The 14,620-nt window shown below is 41.1% G+C and overlaps 1 protein-coding gene across 1 annotated transcript in view; it reads left to right on the top strand.

The window, feature by feature from the left end:
* PSMB7 (proteasome 20S subunit beta 7) overlaps window positions 1-14,620 on the top strand; it is a 62,577-nt gene that overhangs the window by 18,491 nt on the left and 29,466 nt on the right. The window contains exon 6 of the mRNA XM_033190766.1: window positions 12,492-12,550. Within this exon, the coding sequence (XP_033046657.1) occupies window positions 12,492-12,550 (59 nt within the window). The remainder of the gene's footprint in view (window positions 1-12,491; window positions 12,551-14,620) is intronic.

Below are 14,620 nucleotides of genomic sequence, written 5' to 3'. Positions count from 1 at the left end.
GGCTCAAGAGAGGTTACTTGTACCACAAGTAAGGAAGTACGTGAGTGGGAATGGGAACCTCAGTCTCTGCCTTTTTCCTGTTGGTACGTGGCATGTGGTTTATTCTCCGAAAAGAGAAAGGATCCCTATTGTTTGATTTATTTCTTTTTTAAGAGAGTAATTTGGAAGAGACTACTGGTGATCGATTCATTTGATTGTTAAAAGCTAGGCAAGATTTTTTGACTTTATTAAGAAAGGGAAAGCATTTTAGTTATGTTTTTATAGACATAATGTGGGTTCTTTTAATTCTCAGATTAATTAGCTTATTCTTTGAACTTGCCAGCTTTTCTTTATTAGGCAAACTGAAGTAGTGTCAGAAGAAGCCTGGGGACCATCTTTTGCTATTAGCTTGGCAGTGTTCCTTGTAGCAGCATTGGCAAGGTATATAAAATTTTTGTTTTTGCCTGCTTATCCACACAGAGAATTAACATGAATAAAATTTCAAGCATGACATTCCTGAAAATGAGGTCCTTGGACAATTTAGGAATGCTAACTTAAGGAATAAACATTGGTATGCACCATTAGGGAAGACTTGGGGTCACTGCCAGGGCCATCCAGGTAAAATTCTCCAGATAAACTGGTTATACAGTTTCCTAATTACTGGAATGCACCTACTAAGTCCCAGTTTACAGGGCCCCCAAGCAGTGAGGAAGATGTGGGATAGAGTAGTAAGCATGCTGAATGTCTCATCTTGTGGGCAGAAGAATCTTACAATTAAGTGAGAACTGGGGAACATGGATAGGGAGTTAAGATTTGCCATTGTTACGCTAAAGTACATCCTTTGCTGTATTTTTACACTAAAGTACAAGCTTTTCTGTATTTTTATACTAAAGCACAACCTTTTCTGTATTTTTATACTCAAGTACAACCTTTGTATAGATACTTTGATATCTCCACATGACTTGATTTTGAAAGTTATCCTGCACTGGATCAAATTAGTGCACTTTAAGATGGCAAATGTTTCTTCTGTATTCATTTTCAATTCTTAAATTGGATGCAAATTTAGCAGCATGTTTACTCCACAAAAACCTCAGAGGGCATATATATGAACTTCATAGCCGTGTGTTGCTGAAAATTCTTCTGCCTGCTCTGGGGTCAGCCATGTGGTTGACTGTGTATAAGAGGCTTTAGAATCGTGTGTCTCCATCGGAACTGGATTGCCTCTGTGCTTAGGTCTAGGAGACCCCATTCCAGCAGGAGCTTTGTCCACATAGCCAGTGACTGCCTGGAGCAGGCTTTTCTCTAAACTCCTGAATGAAGTAGCACTTAGAATTCTAGAAAAAGAGGTGGAAGCCCTCACTTTAGTCCTAGCTCTGCTTGACCAGAGCCTAGTCATCTAACCTCTGCAACTTCATAACCCCTATTTCTAAAATGAAGCTACTTTTTTTGACTTGGGAAGGTCACAGGGTTATTGGGATGCTGAAGCGTTGCGTTTTATGTGCACTTGCTCTGTAAATCACTGCTTTTTATGTGGATATGTTGCTTTTGGTGATTTTTTTGAGGCAGTATGGCTGAGTGAAAACTGGTTTTTGAAGTCAAATAGGGTTCAGGTATTTTTTAAAGATATTAATTAACTTAATTATTGGTTTTTGTTTTTTAGGGGCAGGGTCTTGCTCTGTCTCCAGGCTGAAGTGCAATGGTGTGATTATAGCTCACTGTACTCTCAAACTCCTGAGCTCAAGTGACCCTCCCACCTCAGCCTCCCAAGTAGTTGGGACTTTGGGCGCACCACCACTGATTTTTTTTTTTCTTTATTTTTTTGGTAGAGACTGGGTCTCACTGTGTTTTTCAGGCTGGTGTGGAACTTCTGGTCTCAAGTGATCCTCCTGCCTTGGCCTCCCAGAGTGCTGGGATTATAGGCATGAGCCACTGTCCTTAGCCTGGGTTCAGGTCTTAAGTCCAACATTCATTTAGCTGTTTGACTATGAACATTGATTTCTTCTGTAATGCTTACTTCATGTGTGAGCATGAAGTGAGATACCAAACATAAGTCTTTTGTATGTAGCATGTTTTAGTGCCAATACATTTTTCTGTGTGTAGCTCTCTGTGTCAAGATTTCTCTGGCACTTCCTGCTTTAATATAAGATGCATTTTAGAAGATTTAAAATGTGCAGTGAATGGATTTTATATCTTAAAATTATGTTGCAATGGAGTGCCAAGAATAAAACAACTGGGAACCAAAAGCCCGTGAAAGTTGAATGAATGCATCTTGTTTCCTGGTTGTTGCAAAGGTGGTACTAAGCCAATAGATGGTGCCATGATATCAGGAAATGAGAAAATATTTACTTCTAAAATTCATCATATTGTTACAGGGACTGTAATATAGTCAGCCCTTGCCAGTTCTTAATCTATTTTAATTAGATTGGATTTTTGTTCTTGATTCTGTGTAAAAAATATTAAACGCCTTTTATAGACAAAATGGTGAGATTGAATTAATGTATGGGTGCTCTTCCTCCTTTTTTTCCCTGCTCTGACATTTTACCACAAAGTCCCCTGATTTGAATTGTCCTTAGCCTACAACCAAGTAAAAGCCCTTGCCAGAGCACTTTTCAGAACAGTTAAAGGAAATGCTAACAGTTTCAAGTTCTTCGCTTTAAACCCCACTGAGAGAGAGTGAGGTTAACTAGCTCATCTTTATCTGCTCTTGTTTCAGAATTGGACCAGAGTGCCCCTGCTAAAGGAAAGTGCCTTTATATGCTTATGACCTAGTGCTTGATGCCTTTTACTTCCTCATTGGTCACACTGCGTGAAAAGTCATCTTAGGCATCAGAAGGCTTTTCACTGTGTAGTTCATAGAACGAGGGATTTGCTGTTAACCAGATCTGGGTTCATGTACCCGTGCTGCCATTTCTGGCTGCATGACTTTGGGTAGCCTCCTTCCTTTCTGTGAATTTTAGCTTCTTCCATCCATACAATGAAAATAATACCATCTAGTCCATCAATTAAAGTGGAATGCCCTGAAATTTGGGAAGTTACTTTGAAATATGGAGCTGAGTAAAGGGTACCTTTAAGAGACTTGCCAGCTCCCTCTGCCCTGCACTCCCGCGGCGGGAGGCAGAGTGTATGCCTTGTACTCAGCTTTGGTTTCCCGGTGGGGCCTCATGGTGCAGGGGACTGATTAAGATAGGCACATTTTTGGGTAATTTTCATCCTCCATTTTGTCCTGTAAACGGGTAGGTGACACCTATATTTTAGGGAAAAAATGTTCTCTCTCCGTATCTTGTGACATTTCATTAAAATGCATTAATGAAATAAAACTTTTCACATTTTAGGCCCTGATGCCCTGATTGTTAGTCTTTTCTGAAGAATAAGTGTTTATAACCTGTCAGTTCAATGAGATGTTGCAGTTGCCATTATAAGAAAAATCCCTGTTCCCTTCAAGTGGTGTTTTAAATTATTAGGGTAAAATTTAACTCCTCTTTGACTACATTACATTTAGAAAAGGAACTCCACTTTTTGAGGAATTAGTTTTTGAGTGAAATTGTTGGATGCCTTACAAATATTTTTAGCATATTAAATGGAATACTTTTTTTTTTAATTCATTGGGAATAAAAGGTAGACTTTGACATTGAGGTACATTTACTGATGAAAAGGAAGCATTCTTCCCCCTCATGAGGGGTTTAAATGTAATACTCAGTGCTTACTCAGGAGTGAAAACATCAAATTAAACTGTTTATGCTGACAAAGGACAAATCTGGATTTCAGCAAGCGATGCAAGATTGTCTGATTGCTTGGCTTGCCTCGCCAGGAAGCTTTTGGCCAAGACTTATAATGAAATGCATGCATACAATTAAACCATTTAAAGCCCGTGTGTGTTCTGCCGAGCAGTGAGAGGTGCTCCACTGCTCTCTAGTGGCTGAACGTGGTCCCCCGGTGCCCAGCTTGTTTTATATTCATCAATCAGCCCTGCACACATTGGCATTGTTGGCCTCCAGAGCAAGCACCAGTACCAGGAGACGAGGCCTTGGAGGCAGGAATGGAGTGAAAAATGATCCCAGTCTGTGGGTATGTGGAAAGCACCAAATTTTACCCAGAATGAGTGGCCAGTTGACTAACAATGAGCAAGTGTGAGTAAGCGCTCTGTCAGGGAGAGCTGACACTGATGGATTAGAAAGTTCTGTGTGTGACTCTGTTATCGCCGCATACGTCTTATACCTTGGCAGGCCACGGTGGCAAACAGGTCCTTGGCTGCTTAAAATGGACCGCTCTTTAGCAGAAGGAGCAGCTTTTTTTCCTGAGAAGATCTGGTTAAATTGATTTGGGGAAAAGTGGTAGAAATCCATTTCCTGCTGCCTCTCATAACTTCATGACTTTGAGAAAGAAATTCTGAAGACCTCTGTTTCCATGAAAGCTGCCAACCCTGGGACTTGCTGAGAGTGATTGTATAAAATAGCTGCCTGGAGGGCCAGGATCTTGTCGGAGAGGAATTTCATCAGCCAGCTTTCCTTGAGCTTTTAGTGTCCCCAGCATTTTGCTTTACACTCGCCATCTTGTGCAACCCTCAGAGCCACCCTTTGAGGAAGGCGCCTCCTGTCTCCTGCCCCTTGTTCAGGGAAGGAACCTAGTTCGATAGGGCTGCTGTGCCGCTTGGTTTCCGGTCGCAGCATTCATGTTGTGCTTAATGCAGTTGCTTGTGCCTCCTGGAGCAACTTTGGCAGCTTTGCAGAGCTGGGAGTGATGTGCACAGCTAGGGAGCACCGGGGCTGGGCCACCTCTTGTGTCTCTTGGTGTTCCCAGAGCCCGCCGCTGCTGTGTGGGCACCTGGGAATGGGTTGTTTGAAGAAAGAGTGGGGAGTTGCCCTTCTGAAGGGTGCATGAGCTTGATAACCCATGCTTCAGAACAGGACTTAGGTTTAAAGCTTGGCCCTGCTTCCCATCGACTCTTGCCATGGGCAAACTATTTGGAACCAGTTGAGTCTCAATTTCCTTGTCTGTAAAAGGGGCAAATACTCCCAGTACTTGAGTTCAGGGTCCAAGACCTAAGACCCTCAATAAATGTTTTCCCCTTCCCCAGTTTGAGAGTTAGTGAGCATCTTATTAGAAAAAGCAAATTTCTGCCTTTTAGGTCCTTCCTAGCTTTTGACTTAGAAGCAGCAGGTTTCAGGAAATTATTTCAGTCTTACTGTTTCTTTAGCATACCTAATAACATAGATGATAGAATTGCTAAGTTTGTTGAGTATTTTAGTGAACCCTGACATGGAAAAATAACACATTTTTAAATGTGTAGAACAAGTAAAAGCAATATCTAGATTGTAAAATTTCAGGTTTCTTCCTGAATTGGATTGTTCTCTCAGAAAAAGTTAGTTTCAAAGTGAATTACTAATCCTGGTAAGCTAAGATCGAAACACTTTCAGAGGTTTTAGAAAATGGAGACTAATTTCAGGTTTTTTTTTTTTGAATGAGACTATCTTAAAATAAATGGTGTTATAACAGATACTTGAGTGGCATTGCTAAACAGTGAATGGCATATGTTTAATCATTTAAAATATTTAACTAAATTTCAGTCTCATTTGAATTTCCAAGCAAAACAACACAAATTAACTATATCCAGATGTGTGTGGTAATCATTGAACTGAAATCTAAAGAAAAAGCAAGTTTGAAAGCATGCTTTTTTGGGGTGGGGAGCTAAGAAAAGATAGCTCCATCTCCCAGGCTTACTTGCTAATCTTGATTTCAAGCATTTGGCTTTGCTATTTAAGAGGCAAACGTGGTGGAATGGAAAGAACATCGCACACTTTAAATTCAGAAAGATCTGGCTTCAGAATCCCAGATTTGCTTTTCACTGGCTGTGTGATCTGGGCACGTTCCTTATCTCTGAGCTTTATTCTCCTTTTGTAAATGGGACTGCTACTACTTGCCATGCCTGAAGAGCAAACAAAACTGATGTGACTGTGCTGTGAAAGTTCTTAAGTACCATGTGCATCTGTTGTAGTTTGTTCAATGCTGTGTTTGCCACAGAGTACACTTCTGCGTAAGTGGGGTCTAGCCCTATGCTGAAATGCTCAGAGGACTTCATTATTAAGATGATTGTACCTCTAAGACAGTCCTTTTAAGGACGGTGAGAAGGAGATATGGGGTATTTGTTTGTGATGATTGATTGCTGCTCTTCTTTGGGTCTGTTGACTCATGCATGGATTGACCTTTAGGCCCTTGTATACAAATTTAAGGAATAAGCTGCCTGCTGTCGCTGTTACATGGAAAGACTATGACAGCTAGCAAAGTCTTGGTCTTTTGCTTGTTTTTTCCATCCCCTCACAATGGTAGATTTTCTCCAATTTTTTATACCTTAAAAAATTGCTATTAATGTATGCACTTGGAAGAAAAATTAAAAAATACAAGTAAACAAAAAGAAAATAAGCTTAATATTTTGATTTATGTGCTTCCAGGTTTGTATAATATATAGTGCATAAGTGTATCTGTTAATTTTGCTTTGGAAGATGTTTTCCCCCCACTAAATATTATAGCATGGATAGCTTCCCATTGCCAAAAAAATGTATTTCTACTTTGTCATGTTTAATGTCTGTGTATAGTATTTTATTGTTGATTTTCCCCGGCTCCTGGTTGTTGAACCTTTACGTTTACTTCCAGGTATTTTTTTCCCCCTTTAATCTAAACAATGATCTTTTAAGATACGTGACTTGGGTACTTGTCCATGTGTTTCTTTAGAATAAGTTCCTAAGAGACTTGCTGGTTTGGTGGGTATGTGTAGCTGTGTGATTTCCAGTTGATGTTTCTGCATTGCCCATTAGAAGATTTCTATCCATTTCTGCTTCTCCAAGTGTGTCAGTGTACCCATTTGATCACGCTTTTGTCAGCACTATTATTCTTTTTAATCTTTGCTAATTTAAAAGGCAAAAGGTAGTTATTTTACTTCAATTCGTATTTCTTTGATTGCTAGTGAACTTGATCAGTGTTGCTTAATGTGTATAGGCCTCTGCCTTTTCTCTTTTGTAAACTACTGTCTTCTCCGTTGGAGTCTTAATGTATTTATCTGTGAGCTCTTTTTAGTTATTAATGTTGTGCATGTTGCATGTATTTTTCTGAGTTTCAGGGCTTTCATTTTACATTCTTAGAGGAGCTAGTAGTTTTGTTTATAAGCCGGGGCCTGCTGTTATAAGATGTTTCATTTTAACAGACTGGCTGGAGGTGTGGTCCTTGTGGAACTGGTGCTTGGGACCCCTTCTCCCGGGGCTCAGCAGATGCAGGTGACAAGAGGGTGGGACCCCTTCTTCCAGGGCCTAGCAGATGCAGGTGACCCAGAGTGTTGTCTGGAGGGTCTGTGGGTGAGTCTGGCCCTAACACAACTGGGAAGCAGGCCGGGTGCTCTTTCCAGGACTCCACAGGGCATTGGTCGCAGAGGAGCTCTTTGAATGAGGACCTAGCTGGAGCAGCTGTGGAGTGTGTGCAGTGGATGGGGGAGGGCCCTGCAGGTGAAAGGGAAGGAGACATTTGTCCTTCCTGCTTCCCTGTCTCTCCGCAGCCCAGCTCCTTGGTGGGTTGGGGTGGCGAGTGTTGAGCAGAGTGTGTAGGTGGGCTCGGGGGAGGGCAGTTGATGCAGGAGGTCAGTCTGAGGAGACTAGGTAGCCATCATAGTGTCCTTACTTATAGTCACCTCTCTAAGTGCTGGTCACTGAATCGCACCTTGTTTTTCTGTTTCAAAGAGCTTTGTTCTGGAAGCAATACTGGGTACTCAGTAACCGTGGGTGTGCTGAAAAGGCAAGCTTGGTGAAGGTTGCTAGGGAGCAGCTTCATGGAAACTACTGATGAGAATGAGAGTGTCAGTAGTGTTAATATAATGCAGAAATCCAGGAAGGGCCATTCGCTCCTGTGATAGCACAGTGGTTTGGACTGGACTAGGACATACAATAGGACTTGGTTTTGCGGTTTTAAAGCCCTTTTTTCCTTTTTGAAAATTGAACTGGCTTTACACTTGAGTTTGTCTTATATTCAGCCTAGTATGGTAAACTAGGCAATAAATATTGCTTTACACCTTATCTAGGCATTTACTGCTATCCTCACGCCTTCAGGGGCAGCTCAGAGTTTTTTCCGGCTCCCTCATTTGGACAGTTGGCCTCACCTTTTTGTGCACCTTACTTCAATAAGCGTCTCTCCTAATGCTGCCATGTGTCAGAGACTGTTGGGGATGAGGGCTGTGGGTATGAAAGGATGGACAAGTTGTAGAGATGAGAGTGGTAAACCCTGTGGCTGGGGGGTGACCAAGGAAGGGTTCTAGGAAGAAGTGTTCTCTCAGCTGGAGTGTGAAGGGTGACTGGGAGTTCTGTGGACTGTCGGGGTAAACGGACTGCCATGTGCAGTGTGAGATAGGCTTGAACTGGCATGGGCATTTAGGAAATCATGGGCAGTGTGGTGTTGGTGGAGTATCAGGGGTGTGTATGGGGGATGGGAGGGAGCAGAAGGAGGTAGAAACCTGGTCGTGGAAGGTCTTGCATGTCCTCTCTCAACTGTATGGTGGCATATAGGACTTTCTGTATGAGAGCGCGACATAGGGTCACAGCTGAGACAGGAATCCTGCGCCTGTGCTTGTTTCCTGTAGTCCTAGACAAGGAGCTTTCTCACGTTAGTGGGTTGCTATGAGGATGATGAAATGACCTAAAATAGGCCGCATGGCACCTGGCGGGTGCTCAGCAGAAGGCCCTTGTTCTTCTCTTTGGCTTCCTTCTCCTCCCAACTGGAGTAAAGTTCTCTGAGGCCTCACTCTTGCATGTCCTCTCTGACACGCCTTTCCTTCTCTGGCATACTCAAGTGTACTGCAGAGACCCAGTCTTGGCCACACTGTCCCCTGGCTTTTCTGTGTATCTGTTCTTTAATGGGAAACCAGACGGTTCTGATGTCTAAGATGTCTCTGCTTTTGGAATAAAAAATCAGAGCAAATGATCCTTCAAAAGATTTTCACCTTGGTTTTGTTTATGAAGAGGGTGCCAGCTTAGGTAGTTGATGCTGAATAACAGAATGTCTCAGGGCGTTGTTAGTGGCTTATGGGGAAAGAGGATATAATATTTTAACATTTTACAGGTCACATGGTGGCTGTACTAGAATGGCATTTGACTGGTGATTTATTATATATAGTTTTGGATGTTGGACCAGTATCTAGGAAACTTGAATGAAATTATCTTTAAAGAATACTGGTCTGAGTTTACCATTTTTTTTTTTAATGGCCAACTTCTTGTTCCTTGTGTCCCCCACTGCTTTGCCTTGAAATTATGTTCTCTTGTCACTTCAGGCAATTGCAGTTGTGGTTTAAATTCTCACCCCAGTTTTCTAAATGGCAGCTACACATTCAGAGGTACCTACAAACCTCTTGACAGGTTTTCTATCTCCAAACACTTCTGTGTGTTTCTGAAAAGGGGGCGCCAAAGTCCTCCTTTCCTGAAAAGCTCGGAGCAGGAGGTAATTTGCAAGTGATTTGGAAATTATTTTTAATGTTGAATTTCCCTTTCTTTTCAAGTTGATTTTGGGGCCCACTTGTCTTTGATTTCATGGGAAGCAGAATCGGGTTGGGAAGCTCCTGCTTTTCAGAAAACTTCTCGAGAGTGTGTCTGTGTGCGTGCATGCATGTGTGTGTGTGTGTGTGTATATATATATATTTTTTTGAGGTGCAAAAAGGGGAAGTCAGAAATACAGTGTAGTAAAAGTCCGAAGTCCTATGTTTACTTGTCTTATACCTTTCAGCTCTAAAAAAACATAACAAAATTGCCTGTTTGATAATGTAGAGAGCCTCCCCACACTGGAGAGACACTCTTTTGTTCCAAGAGTCTGTGGGTTTAGTGTGTTATTTCCACTTAGAAATTTTGTCTGTAGTATTGTTTCTAGGCAGGAAAAAGGTTTTTTGTTTTGTTTTGTTTTGTTTTTGAGACAAAGTCTCGCTCTGTCACCCAGGCTCGAGTGCAGTGGTGTGACCTGGGCTCACTGCAAGCTCCGCCTCCTGGGTTCACGCCATTCTCCTTCCTCAGCTTCCCACGTAGCTGGGACTACAGGCGCCGCCACCACGCCCGGCTAATTTTTTGTATTTTTAGTAGAGATGGGGTTTCACTGTGTTAAGCAGGATGGTCTCAGTCTCCTGACCTCGTGATCCGCCCGCCTCGGCCTCCCAAAGTGCTGGGATTACGGTCGTGAGCCACTGCGCCCAGTCAGGAAAAAGGTTTTAAAGAAATAATTATTTGGGGAGGGAAATATTTTTCATTTCTTAAATTATTGAGTGAAGCTGAGCAGAAGGAATATATGTGCCTAGGAAAAAGAATAGAGCCAAAAAAAAAAAAAAAAATTTACTGTGAAACTGCCAAAGAAAGGAATGGCCCCGGAGGAAAAAACAGCTAGTGATTTTTAAGGAAAGATGCCTTTAGGTAAGCTTGTTTTTCTCTTTCAACAATTTGTTACAGTTTTCCACAAGTTGTTAGCTCCTAGCTAAATACCTGCCTTCTCCCTGTCCTTTTTTAAATGATGATTTCGGACCTCTGGTTGATTACCCTTGGGCTCTTCATGGAGATACTCCTGGACTTCGTTGGAAGAGGCCAGCCTGCTCACAAATGCTCTGCAGGATTGGTTTATATCTAGAAGTGTTTTTTCCTGAGATTCTTCATTTGCAGTTGCCTCGTTCATTCATGGCAGCTGTCTTTCGCTTTCCACACAAAACCAGCTTGCTTTTTACTAGTAAGTCTGAGACTGGCTCTCACCTGGGCCTGAAAACAGCAACTTAAGTTACTTTTCCCCCTGACCCCTGAATCTCAGAGTAAACGTGTGACTCACAGAACGCTGGTGGAGTTTGACCCTGTTTCCACATCTTCAAGGACATGTTTACTTTGAAATTCAGAGGTTTGTTTTGCTGAATTTGCTCTCGCCTATGTGCTAGTTTTATCCGAATGTACTAGTTTTATATCTGTTTAATTTCTGTCTCCTTTTCAGAGGGCTTTTAATGTCCCTTTAGATCACCATTTTAGTTTTTTTTTTTAAAAGGAGAAAAAATTGTGAGGGGGAAAATGGGGTTGCCTTTTGCTCCCAAAGCTTAAATGAATAGTCATTGCTTGTAATGCTGGTCTACACTTGACGCTTCCTACTGCTTTAGATGTGATGTATCCGGTACTGTGAAGGTAATGATCCTCAACCGCAGCAATATTCCCTAACAGGAGTATCTGTCATATTCATTGGGATTACCATGTTCATTGATTTGTGTCTGTAAATCTGCTGTTTCTACCCTTTAAATTTGATCTATAATTGGATCTCCTTAAATGGTTCAGATAAGGTAGTCTGTATTTCCTCAATGCGGCGTTGCTGTCAGCTTCTCCTTTTTCATTATACATTCAGCAGACTTGATAAAATCAGCAGGACACCTCATTTGAAACTGTTTAATCGCTGCCTTTTTCTTTTGCTAAACCATTGAGGTGGTCAAGCGATGTACACAAATCATTTTAAATAGAAAATATGGTTTTCTCTGTGACCTAGCTAAATAGATAGTGTTATGCAAAACAAGTTAAAAAGTAATAAATGCCAAAAAAATCTTCTAATTGGAGTAAAAAATTGTGGGCAACTCTATCCTCTCTCCAAAAGTGGAGTATACTGAAATATTGCCAGGACCTGTAAAGACAAGATGATGATTTTCTAAGGATTCTCTGGTTTTTGAACAAAGCAAATTTAAATTTTCAAGGAGTGCTGAGCTGCCTTTTGCGTCCATTCAAAGGGAGCCCACACTTATTCGTAATGCCTTTACATCCTACTTTTTGTAGGGATAAATTTGCTATCTGTTAATGTCTATGCAGCATAACCTTTCAGCCATTTGCTATTGTGATAATAAATTTTTGTTTCTTTGTCATTTTGTCTATTCAGCTGTTACTCTTCAAAGTACAAACTAAAAATAATAGCTCCAAATAAATGCCACATAATAAAGTGTTTTACAGTTGTAGCTGGAATAACCTGGTGGCTGCTGCTCGCAGTTCTATTACCATTGCTGGTGCGGTAGTTTCTTCCCTGCGTGTCAAGGTGACTCTACCAGGGCCAGCTCATTAAAACAGTCTTTTCTTTCGAACTGGCTTGGTATTTAGCGCTATACCCAGCAGCCTGCCAAGGCACAATATGGAGCACTAGACTCACAACATAGAACATGGGAAATTATGTGGCAGTCACTGTTTGAAAAAAATCCAAATTCTCCATAACCTCATTTTCATGCTTCAGCATTTTATTGTGAATAATTTACAGTTATACCTGTGAGTGGTGGAAGTAGGACCAGTTGCAGATTTACCTTAGATAGTGGTAAGTGTGACTCCAGGCTTTTGAAGAGCACTGTTTTTACCTGGTTTATGTGGCCCTGTAGAATTAATATTTACACTGTACTTGAATGAGACACTGGGCATGTTTTGCTGATTTTGTTGCCCCTAGGTAAACTTGAAATGGAGAAGCTGGTATATCATAAAATACACTAAAAGTGTACCTTTTTCTTACAGGTTCTGGCTCCTTGGCAGCAATGGCTGTATTTGAAGATAAGTTTAGGCCAGACATGGAGGTATGTAAGTCCCTGCAGTTTTATTCTCTTTCAGAGATTTTTCTGGTTTTGTCTTGAACATTTACAAATTGATTGCTGATTCCTCCCGAGCTTGTACGGCACTGTTGTTAGTTGGAATGTTCTTTGGCACAGATGGTCTCTTTGCTGAGGAGACCAGCTTCCTTTTGTAGTGGCCCAGCTGTGCCCTTCCTTGGGCTTGAGGCACCAGCGCTATCCAGCTTTTTGCTCTGGGCTTTGGGCTGTCTAGGAATCTTCTGGAATGTAAAGGCAGTGATAACGTGGAATGTTTTCTTGTGCACCAAACTTTCTGTGTCACGATATCTCAAAATGACAGGTTTTTCTGTTCTTACTAAGAATAGAAAAAACGGTATATGTCTTTGCATGTTACAGAGACATAACCTGAGAATGGAGGCAGTTTTAAAAATCCCTATAGGTGATTCTGCATCTGGCAGAAGATGGGGACAAGACCATGCATGTGGTGGAATCATCTCAGAGTGTAGTGATCTGGTGTCTCAGATACATATATGAGAGATTCTTTTATTGTATTTTCTTTGGTGGTGGGGGAAGGTGGTATCTTCTGAATGATACTCCACTTAAGTCTACTTGAATGATAGATTGTCCCCACCCCCCACCCCCCACATCTTCAGGACAGATGCACAGCTCTTCCATGGTCACTGTCGCAGGAATGTTGGATATGCCTGGATCCATCACGGTACCACGTTATTCCTCCACGGCACTACATCCTTGCCGCTAAACCAGCATTCGGCACATAAGCTTTATTGATGGTTATTAATTTTTTGATGGGGAGTATCAACTTCTTTTTAACAATTAATAGGTAGTTTATGAGTGGTTTACCCTGTTTCTTAGTATGTAGGTTTCTGCCATTTCTGACTTTGCAGTAGTGTTTAGGGGCCAGAGGTTGTCTCTGGGAATTGCTTTTTGACAGTGCCTTGTGTCCAGTCATCTTTGGAAAAGACTGCATATTAAAAATACTTTGTTCTTCCATCATCTCATTGTCATTGGAGCACCAAGTGTCGTCGGAACTCTGAAGCTCTCTCTGCCCTTTAGGTTTGGACCAAGTGCTGTCAAAGCCAGAGAAAATAGGATTAAAGATACTGATCAGCCAGGACAGACAGGGGTTTTCTGCTGAAAACTGCGACACCTCCCCTTGGTACATGGGGATAGCTCAAATAAGTGACTTGGTCACTCTGCTAGATTTCTTCCCTTCTCGAATAGCTGCAGGAATTAAAACATAGTGTATAGAATTTAGGGGTTTTATACTAAAAATGATAGTGTCTTGTTCCAATTAAGAATAGTAAACAAGTCCAAGTATAGACTATAAATGAGATTAGGATTCTGTTCTCATTTCTCAATGTGAACAGTTGTTCCCATATCAGCATTATTTTCTGTTTGGCCTTCTTAAATATAGAGAAAAAATAGGATATATTAATACTAGGTCACTTAAAAAAGAAAAAGAAAAGAAAAAAGTTCCCCAGTCTTCTAACTATAGGAGAGGAGTCCTAAGGTTCTACACATCCATTAGAATTCACAGAGGTACAGGGAGGCAGACTCAGAGTTTTGTTTAGAAAATCACCTCAGTAATGCCAAATCCTTCTTTAAAACACATTAATCTTTTCAAATCTTCCTGAAAGCTTTGATTAGACTTGTGTATGTTAAATAAAAATGAGAATTGCAGGAAAAGTTGAGAGTATGAGGTACATTAGAAGTGACTTAATTTTACCTTATTTAGAGTTTGGATTTGAAATAGTTCAAAGGCTGTGAATTTAATATTTGATGTGATTTTGGGAAGTAAAGGGGAATGTCAGCATCCCTTCAATAAAATTGATACGATCAATCTGAAGAATGTTTCTTAGATCAGTTGCGTCCATAACTGGGAGCACTTGGTTCTGCATTAGCTGTGAGACCTTGAAACAGGTTGGCCATATTCTTATTGCACATTGATTATTTAAATGGACAATTTTAGGTGACTGGTTTTTATTCACTTGTTATTGAAACCGCATGCACACTGACAATCAGTGAAAATCACTTTATTTATTTGAGACAGAGTCT

This window comes from Trachypithecus francoisi, unplaced genomic scaffold (genome assembly GCF_009764315.1).
Source record: "Trachypithecus francoisi isolate TF-2019V2 unplaced genomic scaffold, Tfra_2.0 Contig01585, whole genome shotgun sequence".
In the NCBI taxonomy this organism is placed as follows: Eukaryota; Metazoa; Chordata; class Mammalia; order Primates; family Cercopithecidae; genus Trachypithecus; species Trachypithecus francoisi.
This window is presented reverse-complemented; position numbering and strand designations above follow the sequence as displayed.